This window comes from Paralichthys olivaceus, chromosome 19, assembly GCF_024713975.1.
Source record: "Paralichthys olivaceus isolate ysfri-2021 chromosome 19, ASM2471397v2, whole genome shotgun sequence".
NCBI classification, from domain to species: Eukaryota; Metazoa; Chordata; class Actinopteri; order Pleuronectiformes; family Paralichthyidae; genus Paralichthys; species Paralichthys olivaceus.
In genome coordinates, this window is record NC_091111.1 from 8,864,322 (window position 1) to 8,882,899 (window position 18,578).

Below are 18,578 nucleotides of genomic sequence, written 5' to 3' on the forward strand. Positions count from 1 at the left end.
GATTGAGAAATAAGAAGAGGATAGAAAACTTAGTGGTAGTAGAATGTGTGTGTGTGTGTGTGTGTGTGTGTGTGTGTGTGTGTGTGTGTGTGTGTGTGTGTGTGTGTGTGTGTGTGTGTGCGCGTGTGTGTGTGTGTGTGTGTGTGTGTGTGTGTGTGTGCACATCAACCTACTTTCTTCTGATGAATCTGGTAGGCTTCTTTGGCGTTCCTCAGGGCCTGAGACTTGTAGTATTCACTATCTGAGAGATCAGAAATCCCACACAATCAACTTGTGTATAAAAGCAAAGTATTATCATGTATTTCCTAATCATTCAGGAAAATACTTGTATAACATCATTGTTAGTAAAGTATATATTGTAGCTGGTAGTAACCAGTGAGTGGCTAAAGAGGCAACACATAAATGGGGAACCTGGTCAACATTTCAACAAAGGAACTCAGGATATATAACTGTCAACCATCAATTCTGATTTCAGTTATTACTTAGCTTTGCTCCACCAACACAACAAAGGTTACAGCATACCATAATCTTCCTGTCCCATGTTGACCATTACGCCTCCTCCGATATCTATTTGTCTCTGAGCCGCAGAGTCATCAAGCTTTTGAAGAATTTCATCCTGCACCGTGTCTCCTCCCGGACCCCCCACGTTGGCTTTACCGCTCATAAAGTGAGCGTACAGCTCCGTCTGGGTGATGAGGAAATTTAGTTTGCGCTGCTGACGCTTGGCCTGAAAAAAAGAAAAAGGAAATTATTGAAACAAAGTATCAGCTGGATGTGGCAAAAGCCAAATAAGACACTTCTAGAGACAGAAACTTCCCCTCCACCTACCTCTCTCATCTCCTCATCCAGCTTGCGTTGCTCCAGCGCCTCCTTCTCGGCCCTCTTCCTGTGCTCCTTCTCCACTTTCTCGTATTTCTTCCAGTAAAGCATCATCTCCTTCGTGAGGCGCCGAGCCCGGGGCAGTGTCTCCTTACAGTTCTTCTGAGCCTGGATGGCCGCACGCCGCACTTCTCGCATGCACTGATGAGCCAGCTGGTGCAAACGAAACGTACGTCAAATATTCTGATGAAGCTACTGGTCAATCTTTCATATTCAAGAAGCTGAAGAGGATAGTTAGTAGCATCAACACAGCATCAACACAGCTGCGTGTACATTTTCAATACCTTCTTAGCATTGGTCAACACCAGGTTCTTAGCAGAAGTCTTCTGCTTGAAAGTCTGTAAATCAAGTATAAATAGGAGATTCTGATTTAATTGTACTGAACATTTCACCACAACACCATATTCTTGACTATTCATGTTTGACCACTGGTTTCATTAATATCATGCAGACTAACCTTGGGAATCTCCTTTTTGGCGATGGTGAGCCAGACCTTACGTCGTCGTGCATTCAGCTGCTCAATAGTCAGATGTTTCTTCTTCACCACAGGTAGCGGTGCATCATGGGAAAACTTGGCGAAGACCTTGGTGATGTAAGGACGCCCCTCATCCAGAAAGTCTCCCTCTCCTCGTTTCTTCTTCTTCTTCACTTTTTTCAGTTTGGCTGAAAGACAAAGAGTCAAATAAAATTTTAAAAATATCGTCAACTCTTTCAATAATTATCAGCTTCTGTTTCCAACAGGGACATGATCCCGACCCCAGGGGATTCCAGAGATTGATTTTTTTTGTTCTTACCCTTGAATTTCTTCTCATCTTTGATTTTCTTCTTCTTTGGGCCCAGAAGGTGGCGCTGTTGCTCGTAGAAGGGGTCATGAGTAGAGAGGAGTCCAGTGCTGTAGTACTGGTACTGGTGAAGCTGAACACAGACAATAACACAGTGATGACACTTTAAAAACACATGTCGGTTGTTTTCTGAATATCTGTTAGCACTGCGTTAGAAGGCATATGTACCTCCCGCTCAGAGTGGAACCTGCTCTGATGCTGCCTGGTGTACCGATGCAGCCTCAGCATATCTTGCAGCTCCTCCCGAGACAAACAGAAATCAGTGTCATCAGAGTCGGTGTCCGAGTCTGTGGTGTCGTCACTCAACAGGATACTCTGTAGGAGGTAGAGGAGGAATGTGGTTAAAGGAAGCAGAGGGTAAAGAGTAAAAAAAGGTGTTAACATAAGAGGGAACTGTTCTAAACAAAAAAGTACAGTGATCCGCAGAATGATGTAGTGTGTTTATAAAATACCTTGAGCCATTTCCTGTTTTTCTTCAGCTTGGAGAAATTGTAGAGGCTTGTTTTATCAGCCTTTGGGTCTGTGGGGTTTTAAGAGGAGAGAAATACTTTGCATTTAGAATCTGACAGAGTGGTTAAAGATACATTAACCATATCTACCACGGTAAATGACTTTAGTCCGCACTGACTTGTCTAGTAACATATAATAACATGTTTCTTCATGCATCTTACCTTTACCTTGCAGAAGAACTCCATTGAGGGGCTTGCACTCGGCCAACCCATCCCCCTGTTCACATGACTCACTCTTCACTGTCAAAGCTGCATGTTGAGCAGAGTGGTCCAGAGACAGCCCCGTCCCCAGTGCATCATCACTGTCGTCACTGTCATCACTAGAACATGAGGAACACGTTGCCCATTTAGATCCTGTTTCTAATATTCATTCTTTGGAGATGGAACTGTCACTCATCCATGACAGGGGGAAATATTGCGGCAGATTATTTCTACTGCGATGATGTTATATAAAACAGACAAGATTGTAAGTCATGCTGAAATATCATTTCCCTTCATTTATTATTACAGTCGGTCAAGAATTAGGATTTAAGATTACTAAATTGCTTTAAATCTATTTCGCTCCAACTGATTCAGTTTGCAATCCTGTAAAAGCAAAATTGCATTTACAGTAAAACAACCACTGAAACCGATCCCAGGATGTGCCCTATAATAATCCAGTGATTCAGTCTGAGAACCACATGTGTATGATGTCCACCGCCCGTACCTGGTTATGTCTCTGTTGAAGATGGTTGCAGTCTGGCGCAGGAAACTGTCCAACCTCAGGGATCGTTCTAACCGTTGCAGGTAGAGAGGTTTGGCCAGGCTAGAGCTCCCAGGCGCCCCAACCTCCAGCCGGCCATCCTGCCCCGACGCCATGCAACACAGACACCTCTGCCCAGCAGGGCAGCAACTTTTACTGAAGAGGAAGAAGAAGCAAGATAAGAGAAGATTGCACAGGTCACTGCTACCTATACAGGTAGTTGTTATTCCGTTAAATTGAGTTATGCAGGTTCAACAAGCTTAAAACGATTTGTACATCACGTAAGGCTCAGAGGCAGAAGTTTTGCCAGATTTTCAAGCAAGTCAAATCTGAGACACAGGAGATGTTCTTCTTCTAGCCTGGTTCCAAAACCCTCAAATCACCACCCACATCTCAGATGTTGTCAAAAGCTCATGGTTTGTAAATCAAAATACAACACACACACACAGTGGACCTACCTTCTCAGGACAGGATGTCATGGCTCCTCATTCCAAGATTAAAGACCAGACAAAATGTGAAAAACCCTAAAAAACAAGATGACACACAGTCACACACTGAAATTGCAAATGTTTTTATTAAGGGCATTCGCTATTTATCGTATGTGTATATGCTTTCCTTATAGGGAGCTTGTTTCATTGCTGCAATACTGATAGTGTGTGTTCATAATTTTCTATACAACATATTTTGATGGGTGTTAAATACATCTATCAAGCAGCAGCTAATTTTTCAGCTGTAAAATATTTATAGAAATATAAATACATATTATATAAAGGAAAGTATACTTGGTTGGTTCATATCTACTGGTATAACATTTATTTTTCTTTATTTACCACTCACACACACAAACACAGATGTACTACACAATATTATAACTCAGGTACATGTTAGTGTGTATTCCTGTAATGTCTGAGTTATGATTGTATTGATGATGCATTTTAACTCTCATAACTGTTATATTCATCTGTAATATCAATGGCTTATGTATAATCCATCGCATGCACACGTTCTTATTTTACACTGGTTATATTCGTTTAATTCAATTCATATTTTTTAAATTCCTTGTTACGTATTACTAACTAATGCCTATTTTGACTCACTCATACTGCAAATCCCCATTGTGAGATAAATAAAGTATATAATATATACATATATCTTATCGAAGTAGACAGATGATTGTTTCATTGACATGTGTTCATGTTAACTTGTCCTCTGTAATTACTACTTTCTGAAACACGATCACGTGGATGAATGACAGCTGAGGCCCAGCAGGAGTTTGCATTTCTGTTTGAATTCAACAAAAGACCTCGGGAGCCTGATCGCTCTAAATAACACTTTTGCTATCGTTATGTTATCATTAGCTTAGCCGCTAGCTAGCATTCGCCGGGCTTTGCTAGCTAACCTTGGATGGTGCACTAGAGTACTGCTGCTACCGGGCTAGCGACCGTTAGCCGCCTCGCTATGCGAGCTACATCGGCTCCCATCAATGATAGTTAAGGGTCAAGGTGGCAGATCGCCGGCAGAAGTCAACCACACTTTGCACATCAGTGTTGTTTTAGTGCTAACACGTTAGCCTTCAGTGCAGCACGGTCGCTACCTATGCTAACACGAATGTGGCCGCTCACCAGCGACGTTAGCTTATGAAACACTAACGCGTTTGCCTCGGACCATTAATATGAAGTATTGAAATCGGCCCTGTCTCTTTAAGGCCACCGCCTCACTTCCTAACCGTTGTATTAAGAAATGATATTTGTTTCATGGCGATTCTGTCGCTAAGTCACCGCGGCCAGAGGCAGGCCCGCCGCCCGCGCCTCTCGTAGCCTCGCTGCGGACACGAGAAGGGGGGACTCCGGCTGCCTGGTGGAACGAGTGATCCCCGTGTTTTAATTCTTTCTCCCTCCCGGCCATCTTTCCCCCCCCATCGCTCCTTCGCCACAACAACCGCGGCGGAGTGTCTCACCTCGGGCCCCGTGTTCCCCCCCTGGTCGCCTCTCTCGTCGCTGCTGCCGACTCTCGGTTCTCTCGCTCCAAAATGGCGGTTGGAGGCGCCGGGCGAGTCCGTGAGCTTTGAGTCGGCAGCGGCAGCGGAGAGGCGGCCACTTTCTGTTACTGAGAGAGCAGAGACACGACGCCATGGCGAGGGGACAGCAACGAGCAGGCGCTTTAATCGATCCCCGAGAGAGGGACGCTCGCTCGGCGGCGTCTCTAGAGTCGCGACGGTGACGATAAACAACAACAACATGTTTTACTAATAAACAACAACACTCGTCCGCCACGTGGGATGATTTGAGCTGTGTGCGCGCCAATAATACAGAGGCATCGATGAGTTTCCGATGTCGATTAGTCGCGTCTGCTCGCTGCGAAGATTACCGAGCTACGTCTGACGTCACCAGAAGGGAACTCCGTTTAAGGCAGTTCGATTCCCACAGAATATGAACATTATAAATTCATCCCCCAATAAAGTTAAGATGTATTTTTAAATGACTTAATTGATTTTATGTATTAATCTCATATCAGTCAGTAATGAAAGTGTTGTAGATTAAGAGAGAACAGACTTAATGGAGCAGTGATCCAAACCATCAGTTAAACGTGATTCACTTTGTGCTGTGTAAATACAGGATTGCTCATATCCTGCATCACCTCCTTTCCCAGACGTTTTCTCTTCCTCCACTGAACAACACACAGCCTTCGGAAGAGCCGTGGGCAAGGGTGTCTGTGAAGAGTCATCCAGGTCATAGCATCTCCAGACGTTGTACAGAGAGACGTCTGAGTATTCAGATTTACCTTTAGCCTCAGCGTACCCTCAAATTCGGCCTGTTTCATTGATTACAAGGCCAAAACAGTTGATGCAGTTATGTCCCTAACGTCTGCTGGTGGCCACTAATGCCTGCTAACATCTACTGGTAGTTGGTGACCTAAATTGTGCAGAAGACCTTTAAACGTACAACGGACGTTCAACATCTTGTCCCATATTCTAAAAAACAGACATTGTCTCGGCTCCACTGAACTGTAAACAGCCTTCTCTGTGAAGTCACTCATGTCATGGCATCTTCAGACGTTGTACAAGTGAATCTAGGCAACGGGACTTCCTTGCATTTCTGGAAGCCGTCAGACCCACAGATGTATTTTTGGACGAGAGATGAAACATCTTTAAGAAACACAGTTGCCCATGTTCACTTGTACAACTTCTGCAAATGTAATGAAGGGTATTGATTTTTCTATACATGTTTTCCTAATTACACTTAAAGCAGTCAAAAATAATTTACTCCATCAGTACTGACAAGCTTTAATGTTCCACAACTGAACTGCAGCAAATATATGAAAAAACAATTTGTTAATCTGTCGCACTGACAGCATCATGAACCCAGAGCTGAAGATAGATGATGAAAGCAGCTAAGGCGACACAGACATTGTCCAAGTGCATGTTATGTTTTAAATGGACCAAACCAGTGCATATGCTAATGTAGTTAGTAAATGTATAGTGCAGTCAGATCTGAATCTTTTTCTACCATTGTATTCAGAGGTTCAGGCACATGTATGTACTGTACAGCCCTGGCGTTATTGTTTCACATCACATCATCTTGACTCACAGCCCAGTGTCAATTCATGTCCACTTTTCACTAAATGCTCAAATACAAAGTGCAAATGTCTTAAAGTCGCCTTCAAATATGACCAACAAAAAAGGTTTATTGTGTAGAGAGAGACTGAAGCGTGCGGTTTGCAACAGCAGGTATTCCCACTCTGCAGTAAGTAGTGCCACTGAACAGGTCTGCCCTATGGGTGATGCTGTTTAATTGACACAAAGATTCATTTATTCATTCATAGCCAGCTAGATTTTTCCTCCTCAAATTTATGTGGGTCGATGAAAGGCTTGTCGATGGATTTGATCATCAGTTCGCCGCAGTACACGCACTCGGACGCAATGATGTCGTCAATGTCTGATTTTATCTGCTCCCGACTCGTGCCTGCATTGCCCTTTCCCAGGCTGGAGGTGTCACCCTCGTCCTTGGGCGCCGGGCGGTGGCGTGACTTGGACGACTGTGTGGTTGCGGCCAGCTTTTTCTGAAGCTCCTCCAGGCGACCCTGCTTGTAGGCAGACATATGAGGAGTCACTTCCTAGAAGGGGGAAAGGGAAAGAAAGAAGCATATAGGGATTATTACTACGCTGAGGGTGTTCAGAAATTTTTGCGTCAAGTTGAGTGATCTTTTTTTACCTGGAAGAGGCAGTCATAGTGGAACATGTGTCCACACAAGAATAGATAGAAAGGCCTGTTGAGCAACGGGAAGTCACAGGCAGCACACTTTTCTTGGGAGTCCACTACACCATATTTGTTCCTCATTTCTTGGATGTCTTCTCTTATTCGCTTAGCGCTCTCTGTTGCCTCCTCCATTTCCTGCTTCAGCTCATCGATGTGCTGGTTGTACTCCGCCAGGGAGCTGCAGATGGCCTCCTGAGAAAACGATGAACAGAACATGACGTACAGTGCTCACTTTCCTCAAAACACACGAGAGTAACTGCTCTGTTACAAACCTTAAAGTGGTCAATGGTGACAAAGTCCGGGAAGAAGGGCAGGATGTCTTCGATCTTGAGCAGGTCGCAGCTGGACAGACAGTTCATGGCTTTCTTCACGTCTTTCTCCTCTTGCACAACGTGCCGTGCGATCTTCAGCCAAAGCTTCTTCCTCAGTTCCTCGTCGTCCTCAGGCAGGTCAGCGCATGACTTGGCCAGGTCTACATCGACCTATGGGAAAAAATACATACAGTGATTATCTAAGTTAGTAGATTTGAACATTCAATATTTAAGATTAAAGGAAAATGTCCTGATTATCTATTTACATGCATGAATCTCACTTACTTGTAAAGCGAGATCCACTGCCTCCTCATACAGTTCCATTATCCTATAAACCAGGACACAGGCGCGGAGGTAGCCATGTTCAGCGCACAACCTGAGAGCATACTTCAGGTCATAGTGTATCTCTGAGGCGTGTGTACCTGCCTGCTCCAGGTACAGCAGCAGAGAGTCTGGCTTGTATTTAGCATAGAGCGACAGCAGGTAGTTGTGGATCGCCTCCTCTGTCACATTGAGCTCGTACACGCAGAACTCCATGTAGCGAATGGTTTCACTGATCTGCTGGGTGCTGCCCATCTGGCTGTAGTTCATAAGCGCGGGGATGAGTTTCTTTGGCTCCAGCTTCTTTCCCATCTGGATCCACGCGTCGACTACTTTTTTGGGAATGTGCTGCATGAGGACGGGGGAGAACTTGTAAAAGAGCTTCTCGTCACAGTGCTTGGAGAGCACGTCCAGAGCGGCGCTGTAGTCATCGTGTTGGCAGTAGTGGGAAATCACTCTCTCGTAGTCCTGCATGACGACCGAGAAGTAAACCATGTCGTCAACGTTGCCGTGGCTGGCCAGCAGGTCATAAATGGTACTGCGGTTGTTGAACAGGCACTCCTTGTGCTTCGAGCAGCTGAGGAAGTGGCGGAACTCATCACGTGTCTCCTGGAAGATGATGCTGTTACCGTTACTCTCCAGCTGGCCGAGACTGTTCAGATAGAGCTCTGCTAACCAGGTGACCAGCAAGGTGATCTGCGTTCTCTCACTCTGTTTCAAATTATTCAGTTTCTTCAGTAAGAACTCCTTCAAGGCTTCCTCTTGTTTGGCCTCGATGAACTTGAGCGCTATTTCCTCAAAGTAGTTCTGTGTCAGCGCATAGCACTTGGCGCTCTCCAGGTATCGCTTATTCTGGAAGCAGTGCTCAGCCTCCTTCGCCAGTACCATGTCCATGCACTCAGGTCGGTCACGGCAGTACTCCTTGGCCAGATCAAATTTATTCATGCTCATGTACATCTGCCAGACGTCCCTGGCCTCACGCTGAATGTGATAGCGGAAGACTGCCCGCTCGGTGTAGATCCACACCAACCCACCAACTGGGTCCTTAATCATCCTCTTAAGGGAGCCAAATTTATCTGGGAACACATCCTCATAAACAACCTGTCCATTCAGAGTGCAGATGGCCTTGACTCGGTCATGGAGCAACAACAGGAAGTGGAACTGTGTCAGCACAATGGAGATGGGCTTCTTTAGAGTAAGGTCAATGTCAGGGGTATAATCCCATACCTGTTTGATTGCGAGGGAGAAGGTAAGAAAAATGTGAATGAGGTGAGGGTAGAACGAAACATTATTGATTATCATCGGTACATTCTCCCATGCATTCACATTTACCTGCACATCACTTAGCAGGGAATCAGGCCTCACATAGTCCAGCTGACCATAAAGAACTCCATTACCCATCATCCAGGCAAACGCCTTGGGGGAAGTCCGCAGTTTCGAGGTGTAGAACGTGATCTCGCTGTAGCCCATGTTGGCCGGGAACTCCTGGAAACTGGGCAGCAGGTCCTGGTTCTGGTTGAAGATGGAGCTGAAGCCGAGCTGCTCTGACCCCTCGGGTACCTTACCCACAAACTGGAACAGGCGTTTGCGTGTGGTGGCGATGATGAAGTACTTGTTCTCCAGGCCACGCTCCACCTCCAGGCAGCAGATGGGTGCTGGCTTCCCATCCTCCTCTAGGGAGTGGACCTGTCTCAAGATAAGAACGAGATATTGTTCAGGATAGAAAAAAAATGCAGGTCAGTTTATTCAACTGTTTTGGATTACAAACCAAACAGTACCACCTAACATAATATCCTCATTTTTATGGTAAAATGGTGATTTCTCAAATAATTAGCCATTCTCTGACCTGTCTGAAGTACTGGTCTGGATTGTTGTTGAACAGGCTGCCCTCGCTTGCAGAGATCTCAGCCTCAAAGATGATGCCTTGACTGGTGCCAACCAGGATGGGTCCTGTGCTGGTCTCGTTGCCCAGCAGCTTGTTCCAGCCAACGCTCTCAATGAGGTGGCCTCTCCAGCGGGACAGACTGCGCACCTTCTGCGTGTTCCTGTTAAGGTACAGACACTCGCTGGTGCTCAGGCTGATCAGCACATGGGAGCCTGCAGTGGTAAATATGGAGGTGGTTGTTAATAAGTCATAAGCATGACAGCATCAGAGTAATGCTATGAATTATGCAGTAGCAGAGAGCTTGGGCCATCAGTGTTGCTTCAGTCTCTGAGACTCTATTCAGACCTTGTATTAACATCCAGTGTGATCAAATTAATAGCAGACAGCACTAAGTTCAGGTCTGAACCATCTTGAGATCTGATCACTCAAACTACATTTGGAGGTGGTAGGGAAACATTGGATTACAGTCTTTCACTTTGTGAATGCAAACACATCTTTGGCCACATGTGAGGGATCAGCTGACGTCTCTGATCGCCAACAGTTTCACTATGATTCAAGCCTTTTTTTAAACGATTCTCTGCATTCATATGTTGATTTGTTTGTGGCCACCACCAATATATCAACTTTGATCACCACATAATAACTGAAGTCTTTCTTCACAGCACAGTTGCATGAAATTTATTCAGCCCCTCCTTACTCCTCTCTCCCTCAATTGCCCTGACACACACATTTACACACAGACCACGAACCCATCTGTAAACTCAGACTGGTTAAAAACAACCACAACAACAATCATCTGATTGAACTTGATTATCTGCATATAGAGCAGGGAAGTGAGATCCAATCACAAGTGGTTACATGAGTCACATTCAGGATGCATTTTAACAGGTGTGAACAGACGAATTCAGTGCTGGCCACTTGAAATTGCATATTAGGTCTGAATAGGGCCTGAGGCCTTTTTGCTTGATCGTGAAATGATGATATACATATAGTAATTATAGCATTATCCCAGGCATAGGTTTTATGGGTGGTAATATTCACAATTCTGTGTATTTGAGTTCTAACAGAATACCCAGAAATGAGTAATATCTTGTTTTACTCCTCTAATTATAGCCTACGATCAGTGTTTTAAAGGAAAATCTGAATAAGCATTGTGTCTTTATTCACCTGTGGGGTCCAGGAACAGTTTGTGCACTTTGCTGTCATCTTTCCTTCCTAATTCAATCTGATTCGGCTGATCTGGCTTGGCCAAGTCAATCCTGCACAGGAGAGAACATGGAAAACATCAGTATCAGCAACTTCAACAAACAACAATGACAACAAACGAGCACTAATCGCAGTGAGGAGCAGCCATTAACTCTGAGTAATCCAGTCAAAACCATGTTGTGTGATAAGTGTTATTTGCCTCAGCAGGGTGTCCTTCCCCAGACTCATGCATAGCTGATTGTTGCAGACTGCGAGATGGTTTATCTTCTCCGGTGGTGTGAAGTCGATCCTCTGCTTGTTGAATATCGGCTTCTCTTCCTCCAGTCTCACGTTCACAAAACCTGGTGTGAGGGAACACGCTTGTTGTGTAATCGAGTCTTTCAGCAGAAGGGCGACTGAGTTCTAAAGATTTATTAGCATTAAGAATCCTTAAATGTGATGAGACTGGAGCATCTCCGGAGAGGAGGGCGACCTACCTGAGTGCGTTATCCCGATGTTGGCACTTGACAAGCGGCTGTGCTGCTGCGCACTCTGCCTCGTGTTCTGCGAGTCCTCGTACTCGTCGAGAATTGAAGCCATGGTTGATTCTTCACCTTATTTCTACAGCTGCAAATTAAATCCTCTCCAAAAACAGGGACGGAAGACGAGTCAGTTCTAAGACGACATGGCTAAACTAGCTAGCTAGCCTAGCACTGTTTACTTCCGTTCAGGGCTCACTACCGCATTTCCTGTCGCCGCATCTGTCTGCGATGACCAGAGAGGTGTCGACTAGAGGTTACCCTGCAACATAAACAGGACAATACATTAGTCTTCAGTCATTTAGTCCACCATTAGTTAGCTTAGCTTCCGACTGCACAGCACAGGGTGGACTCCAACAGTCAGGTGACACAAGGAATCATGTGATCACATTTGGTGTAGTGCCCGTCTGTGACACTGGGGGGCGCAGGTCACCCAACTTTCGAGCTGTGACAGGAAACAACTGAATATTAATGATTATGAACATTTTAATTTATAAAACAAAATCCGTCACAAATAAAATACACAGTGAGTAAGAGTACACGAAGATAACGAATAGAAATAGTCATCAATAATAAATAAATGACATAAAAATGGAAAACTCAATTACACTTACAAGTCAGTAAAGATTAAATAAATGAATCCCTCCCTTCCCTCTCTATCTATCCATCTCCCTCCCTCTATCTATCAATCAATCAATCAATCAATCAATCTATCTATCTATCTATCTATCTATCTATCTATCTATCTATCTATCTATCTATCTATCTATCTATCTACCTATCTATCTATCTATCCCTTCATCTCTCTCTCTCTCTCTCTCTCTCTCTATATATATATATATATATATATATATATATCCCTCTCAATCTCTCTCTCTCTATCTATCTATCTCACCATCTCTCTCTCTCTCCCTCTCTCTCTATCTATCAATCTCCCTCTCTCTATCTGTATTATTCTGTCTATCTAACTTTTGGAAAGTCAGGGAACTGTGTGTGTGTGTGTGTGTGTGTGTGTGTGTGTGTGTGTGTGGGCGCGTCTATGTAAATCTGGACCTGTGGGAGCACCACCCCTCTCCTCCACACCACCCCTCTCCTCCACACCTCCCTCCCGGCACATGTCTCCAGTCAGTCCCAGCAGAGCAGAGACTCGGGCGGCAGGAATGTGAGACGCAGAGCGCTCAGTTGATCCTCACTGTGCCACTCTCATCTGAAGCAGAAACAGAGTCTGAGGTCTGGAGTCGTTTCTTTCCCTCTGTTCCTGTGCGGCTCGACATGCCACCTCACATGGATTACTACCACGAGTCCCGAGTCCCCTCCGCCTGCGGGCTGACCCGGGAGGACGAGCTGGAGCCCGGTGCCATCAACTGCATGCTGGTCGGGGATGGAGCCGTGGGGAAGACGAGCATGATCGTCAGCTACACCTCCAATGGATACCCGACAGAGTACAGGCAGACTGGGTTCGACGTCTTCTCCGGTGAGTGGCCCCTTCTCTTATATTGTACAAGTACAAGTGTATTATTATTATTGGGTAATATCAGTATGAGTGCTGGTGTTTGTGTTGGATCAGTATGGAGCTCACATATTTGGATAACAGATGAATGCAACAAATTTTCAATTAGTAGTATTACAAAGTATACTTGTGTGTTCTTTCTGATTCTGATAGCTGCTAATACCAGACTATCAAATGTAAACTTGGATTTAATCATTTATTTTGTGCCTTTTACTTTGACGTTTTATTTCTTTGAATTTTGTCTTAAAAAGTGAACTAATTTTAAAACTGTCCCTTATTTACAACAGGTCAGGTCCAGGTAGAAGGATCACCGGTCAAAGTTCAGCTTCTGGACACTGCTGGACAGGTAAGACAAATTAAAAATCATTATAATAATAACCTTATTTAAAGAACAATTTTCAATACAATGTACTTACATAGGCTCAGACCAGGCCATAAAGAGCCTTATAATTAATAAATCAAATTAAGAAATCAATCCTAAAACAAACTGGGAAAATGTCAAATGTAAAAACAATGTGACGATAATACATGTCTAAGTTGTAGTTAATATCCCAAGAAGAAATGATGTAGACAAGTACCACCTTTTTTATTTTTTGAGAATGAGAACATCTCAAGTATACATTTATCTGTTAAGACATAGCATCACCATTCTGCATTTGAAATACCGTTTTGTACAATGTAAGATGAGGTGAAACTACAAACCTAGAAACTGTGTCACACCTTTGCTTAATCCAATGTGACTCAGCAACCAGATTTCACCATACACCAAGATTTGAATGGATGTTCATTATTTTCTGAGGTTTAATGAGTCAGTGATTTTCTCTCTTTTCTTTATCATGTCTGTTCATTTGCTTGACACTTACTCATATTCTCTGTTTTGATCCTTTCAGGAGGAGTTTGATGAGTTCAGAGCTCTATCCTACACCCACGCCGATGTCTTCCTCCTGTGCTTCAGCATGGTCAACCCCACCTCTTTTCACAACATCACCAAGAAATGGGTCTCAGAGATCCGGGCTCACAACCCATCTTCGCCCATCATCCTTGTCGGGACCCAGTCGGACCTCCTGCTGGACGTGAACATCCTCATCAATCTGGACAGATCTAACGTCAAGCCCGTCCTGAGCTCCAGGGCCAGGAGCATGGCGGAGAAGATCAGGGCCTCGGACTACATTGAGTGCTCGTCTCTCACACAAAAGAACTTGAAGGAGGCCTTTGATGCGGCCATCTTTGCCGCCATTAAGAACAAAACTCGCAAGAGCAAGAAGAGGAGGTTTTCCGACAGGCGCACCAAAGCTTTCTCCAGGTGCAGCTGGAAGAAGTTCTTCTGCTTCGTCTGAACTCTGTTAACTGTTGACCCTGTGGGTTATGGACTACAATTTAACTTATTTAAGTTTTTTTTAACTTTCACTTGATGTTACAGGTGTGACTTGTGGTAGTTTAGCATCTTCTCCATGCAAAATATTTGGCTTCTTTTATTTTGGGATGCCAAATGGTGCAAAACACAAGTCATGGGCACAGTGAGCATTGGAAACAAATATCAGTTGAGAAAGCAGAGAGGATTCTGGGTCTGGTTTCACACATCAGATTTCAGGACAGCAGAAATATTTACATTATATTCATGTCATTGTTCCAGACCAACAGAAGAACATTGTCTGCATATTAAATGACTGTATGTATGCTGTCATATGTGTTAAAGAGAAAAGAGGCTGTGAATTCAGACTTAAAAGGAAGCGAATGTATTAAGTGAACTCACAGACACTGAGAAAATCCAGACCATCATGTAAATGCTCCACATTTGCATGATGTGCTTCACACAAGGGCTGCAACCTTTTAGTTCGAGCGAGAGGGGAAACAGAAAGTGTCGTGGCTGTGTTTGAGCAGATGGGCGTTAGCTGCCTCTGGTGTTTTCTTGTTGTCTGGTTGCACCAGCTTATTTATATGCAGCAGCTGCAAGTTCAGGTTGCAGAGCGAGGTGCCACATTCTTACCTGTGTGTGAAAGCTCTCCCGGCTGGTTTTGGGAGGGTGTTCTCTGGCCTTTGAGTTAAACAACTGACAATCCTTTACCAGCTCTTGATGTGACAAATATATTTTCTTTGTTTGAATCCTCTGGTTTGGCACAGGAACTTGTTTGAAAATCCTCTTGTGTGTTGTGAAAGGTTTGCGCGGGAGCAGTAACCTGTGGCTTTTTGTTCCCGGCTCTCATCAATCTGCATCTGTAAAAGCAAGCACTGCAGGAGTCCACTCTGCAGGTCCTCCCACCACCTCCACCAGCCTCTTTGTTTATATGCTCAATACACTCCTTATCTCCTGAATAGCTCAGTGTGTACCGAGTGTGAGGATGCTAAACAGTCTCTGTTTTAATGTAAGTGTCGGCCACGCATCTTTAAAAAAGAAAAGGCTTTGTGCTTGTGACACATGTACAAAAGAAAATCAAATATTGCAATGGAGTGTAATAATATCTCGTGAATATACAAGTGTATATATGCGACAAGGCTTTACTATGCTTCTTGTGGAAGTCATTTTGCTGTATTCTGTTTGTGAAAACAGTTCAATTTTCATGTCTATGTTTATGAAATATTCAATAACACATGGATTTTAAATGCATTTGCCCACGCCATAAACTCTTTTATGTCAAATTTTGTATCACTGTCCATCTCCCTCTAAACTGTTTGTCTTTTTTTACATGTCGGAGTGATGCAAATAAATGAAGTGCAAATATACAGCAGCTTCTTTGTTATGTTATTTTTAGAACAGCATGTGTGCAACAGTCGTCACTTATCATATCTGATAGAAGCAGCTACTTTACATTCGGGGAAGAGTTTTCAAAAAGAGACACCAAAACTATTAGAAAAGCAACAAGCAGCAATCTCTACAGGGAGCCTGAGTAATCCTCATCACCACACCAGGTAGTTTTCCTGAAGCGGCTCCCTGTCCAAGGATATGATAAGTGACCTAAGGCCTCCAGCCGTGCCGTGGGTCGACCAATTCTAATGCAATCCACATGACTTGCTGATTGGCTCTGGCAGTGCCATACTGTGACTGATTGCTGTGTCTGGTTGTGGCTTTTTTTAAGAAAAAAAAACTTAGTAGAGACAGTCAGAGCAGGGGGATTAAGTCAGATTCACTGGTTGAGAAAAAGCAGCTGCATGGTGCTGGTTAATAACAATAATGGCATAAGAACACATTGCTCAATAATAAAGTTTGACAGCATCGGGGGCTTTTGAAAAGGGATTTTAAATCAGATGGAGAAAAATAGACAGAGGATTCTTTGCATGACAGCAAGACACACAATAACAGAGCATCAAGAGCTGCTGTCGCCCCAGCAGCTCTGCAGTGCATTTGTTCTGGGCAGGGTGGATGAGTCACAGATGAGCGAGAGGCTTAAAAACACACCCAGATACATCAGAGATCTGTTTGCCATTAGTCAGTGCGCTGTCCATCATGCTGTCATATGTCAGGGTTCTGTTTGAACGGCTGTTATCAATAGGTTAAAGCAGGACATCCTGCGTCTCAGCCTGGCGACCTTGTAAGGAGAGGTCACAGAAAGGAGCTAGTGTTTTGTCATCTGACACTACCGAGACCAGTGGACTCATGATGAACTTTGTTTTGACTCTGAGGGACCGGTCATGGCCGTTTGGAAAGCTCGACCCACAACCATTCTAACAGAAAGGGTGAACAAGTTGCCCTAGTCAATATCTTTAACTTATACTTAACAATGGATAAAATGATTATGTCTAAAAGAGCTCACAGAGAATTTCACCAAGGGTTTTGGCATCTTTTGCCAAATTGTTTTGGTTTTATGGCCAGTAACGCAAAAAATGAATTAATGCTTGTTAATCACTTAAAAACAGACAAAGTTAGCAGTGAGTGGACATACCAGAGCAGGTACTGGTTAAAGAGTGATCAGAATCAGAATCAGAATACTTTAATAATCCCCAGAGGAAAATTCAAACATGATGACACATTTCCCTCAGAGTTTGGAGACCAAAACGGAGCCTAAAGGACCCCAAATGAATAGTAATGTAGCCCCATGACCATTGGATAGACAAATGAGCTGATGTTTGCTCACATGTTTGCCATAAAAGCTCAACAAGGTGACAAGTTCACTGTTGTGTTTGCAGCGCCATGCATTGCTCCCAAGTGGTCAAAAAAGTTAAAAAAACAAATAACACAAGTATAGACACATTATTTCATTTTAGTCTTACTTGATTTTTATATTACTAAGTTTATACCTGCTTTTGCTCTTTCACCTCTTTCTCAGGAGCTCTGTAACGTTTGAATTTCCCTACGGGGATTAATAAAGTACTTCCAAGTTTCACAACACCGGGTTAGGCAAGTAAATTTCAAATATCCATTCAAGGTTTAGATCAACATCCTGGTTCAGCTATGACTACCTCTTACATGCTTACTTTTCCTTTTTATTTCGTTTTTAGTTTTAAATTATTTCTGATAGATATGATGTGGAGATTAAGACCATTGGTAATAAACTATGAATATCAAAGGAACGCTGTTTTACTGATGTGTAAGGGTTGTTCAGTTTTTTGTGAGGGCACATGAAGGCCAGGAGCACTATGGTTATTAACGTCTTGAAAAGTAAAGCAGCTGAGGGTCAAGACAGACCATGACGCTCCTTGGACTAACACACTTGTCATGTCTTATTTATGAGTCTGCAGAACTGAAACTGTTTTTTTCACTCCATTCAATCAAAGGCAAAACACAGATGCTTTGCAAATTTCTTCTTTTTTATGGCAAAAAATCCTATGTGGAAAAAATTATTCAAAAAATAATGATTGGATGTGGTCACACACTCGAACATGATGCAAACACAACACAGACACCCATACAGGCTTTGCAGTCATAGTGCACTCATTGAGCAATAGTGAAGTCCATGTCTGACAGGTTTTAGGTTCCCAGGGGTTCAGTGAACTGTTTCTTCTTGTTTCTTCTTTTCCTCCTCCTCCTCACCTTCACTTCCCATGGTTAGTCATCTTATTTTTCTCATCATCTCAAGGCCCGTCCTCCTCCCAGGATCCCCTTCGTTGTAGCGATTGTGTCAAGAGTAGTCAACCTGCTCTTCCACTGGCTCTAGGCCAGTTTCACTCTTGCTGGGTTTCACTGTAGTCACAGATTGGCAAGGAGGCCTGGGAATCAGCAGGTGCACCGACAGGTCTGCCTGGATGGGGACGACGCTGATTGGCTCACTGCTGCTGCTCCTGGGTCATTCAAATTGGCAGTTTGAACAGTTATGCTGAAGGGGAGACTTGGCACAATGCACAGTGTTGTTATTTTACATGTTTATATTGTTTTTATTATCATTTGTCCACTTTTTCTGGTTGAGGGTGTGTTCTTAAGAATAATGTAAGATGTGTGTGACATTAGGAGTGTGCTGCACTGGTGAAAAATAAGGTTGTAAAGTAAAATAAAATATAAACCTGAAATATTTTTTTTATTTTGTTTTTTACAAATGAGTAAGTTAATATTTTAACCAGCACGCTATTGTTTTTTTGTATTTTGTTTCATCCTGCATATTATTTACTCTGTCTTTGTCTCAAGTAATTATACAATTCATTAACATAATAAAAGCCGCCCTGTCACTCA

The 18,578-nt window shown here is 43.6% G+C and overlaps 3 protein-coding genes across 7 annotated transcripts in view; 1 reads left to right on the forward strand and 2 right to left on the reverse strand.

Annotated features, from left to right (window-relative positions):
* Positions 1-5,130, reverse strand: part of ino80 (INO80 complex ATPase subunit) — a 36,790-nt gene extending 31,660 nt beyond the window's left edge. For 2 of the 5 annotated variants that reach the window (XM_069515544.1, XM_069515540.1), the window contains exons 1-12: positions 4,930-5,130; positions 3,431-3,496; positions 2,937-3,128; positions 2,393-2,550; positions 2,174-2,241; positions 1,890-2,036; positions 1,674-1,794; positions 1,337-1,542; positions 1,164-1,217; positions 829-1,032; positions 523-727; positions 174-241 (exon numbers count right to left, since the gene is read on the reverse strand). In XM_069515544.1, the coding sequence (XP_069371645.1) occupies positions 174-241; positions 523-727; positions 829-1,032; positions 1,164-1,217; positions 1,337-1,542; positions 1,674-1,794; positions 1,890-2,036; positions 2,174-2,241; positions 2,393-2,550; positions 2,937-3,088 (1,383 nt within the window). In that variant the 5' untranslated portion in view covers positions 3,089-3,128; positions 3,431-3,496; positions 4,930-5,130. Of the gene's footprint in view, positions 1-173; positions 242-522; positions 728-828; positions 1,033-1,163; positions 1,218-1,336; positions 1,543-1,673; positions 1,795-1,889; positions 2,037-2,173; positions 2,242-2,392; positions 2,551-2,936; positions 3,129-3,430; positions 3,497-4,750; positions 4,882-4,929 lie in introns of those variants that run through there. The other 3 variants (XM_069515545.1, XM_069515542.1, XM_069515541.1) reach the window with 2 other exon arrangements.
* A 1,109-nt stretch (positions 5,131-6,239) lies between these two features.
* vps18 (VPS18 core subunit of CORVET and HOPS complexes) lies at positions 6,240-12,107 on the reverse strand. Its single transcript, XM_020091887.2, has 10 exons — positions 12,084-12,107; positions 11,428-11,914; positions 11,151-11,292; positions 10,913-11,004; positions 9,707-9,957; positions 9,193-9,546; positions 7,825-9,087; positions 7,501-7,710; positions 7,184-7,420; positions 6,240-7,085 (listed from the first exon to the last, which is right to left on the reverse strand). The coding sequence occupies exons 2-10, from the start codon at positions 11,528-11,530 to the stop codon at positions 6,789-6,791; spliced, it is 2,949 nt and encodes a 982-aa protein (XP_019947446.1). The 5' UTR covers positions 11,531-11,914; positions 12,084-12,107; the 3' UTR covers positions 6,240-6,788.
* Positions 12,108-12,568: 461 nt separating this feature from the next.
* On the forward strand, positions 12,569-15,700 carry rhov (ras homolog family member V). Its single transcript, XM_020092031.2, has 3 exons — positions 12,569-12,943; positions 13,267-13,325; positions 13,870-15,700. Exons 1-3 carry the CDS (start codon positions 12,742-12,744, stop codon positions 14,314-14,316), a joined length of 708 nt encoding a protein of 235 aa, XP_019947590.2. The 5' UTR covers positions 12,569-12,741; the 3' UTR covers positions 14,317-15,700.
* Positions 15,701-18,578: the final 2,878 nt, after the last annotated feature.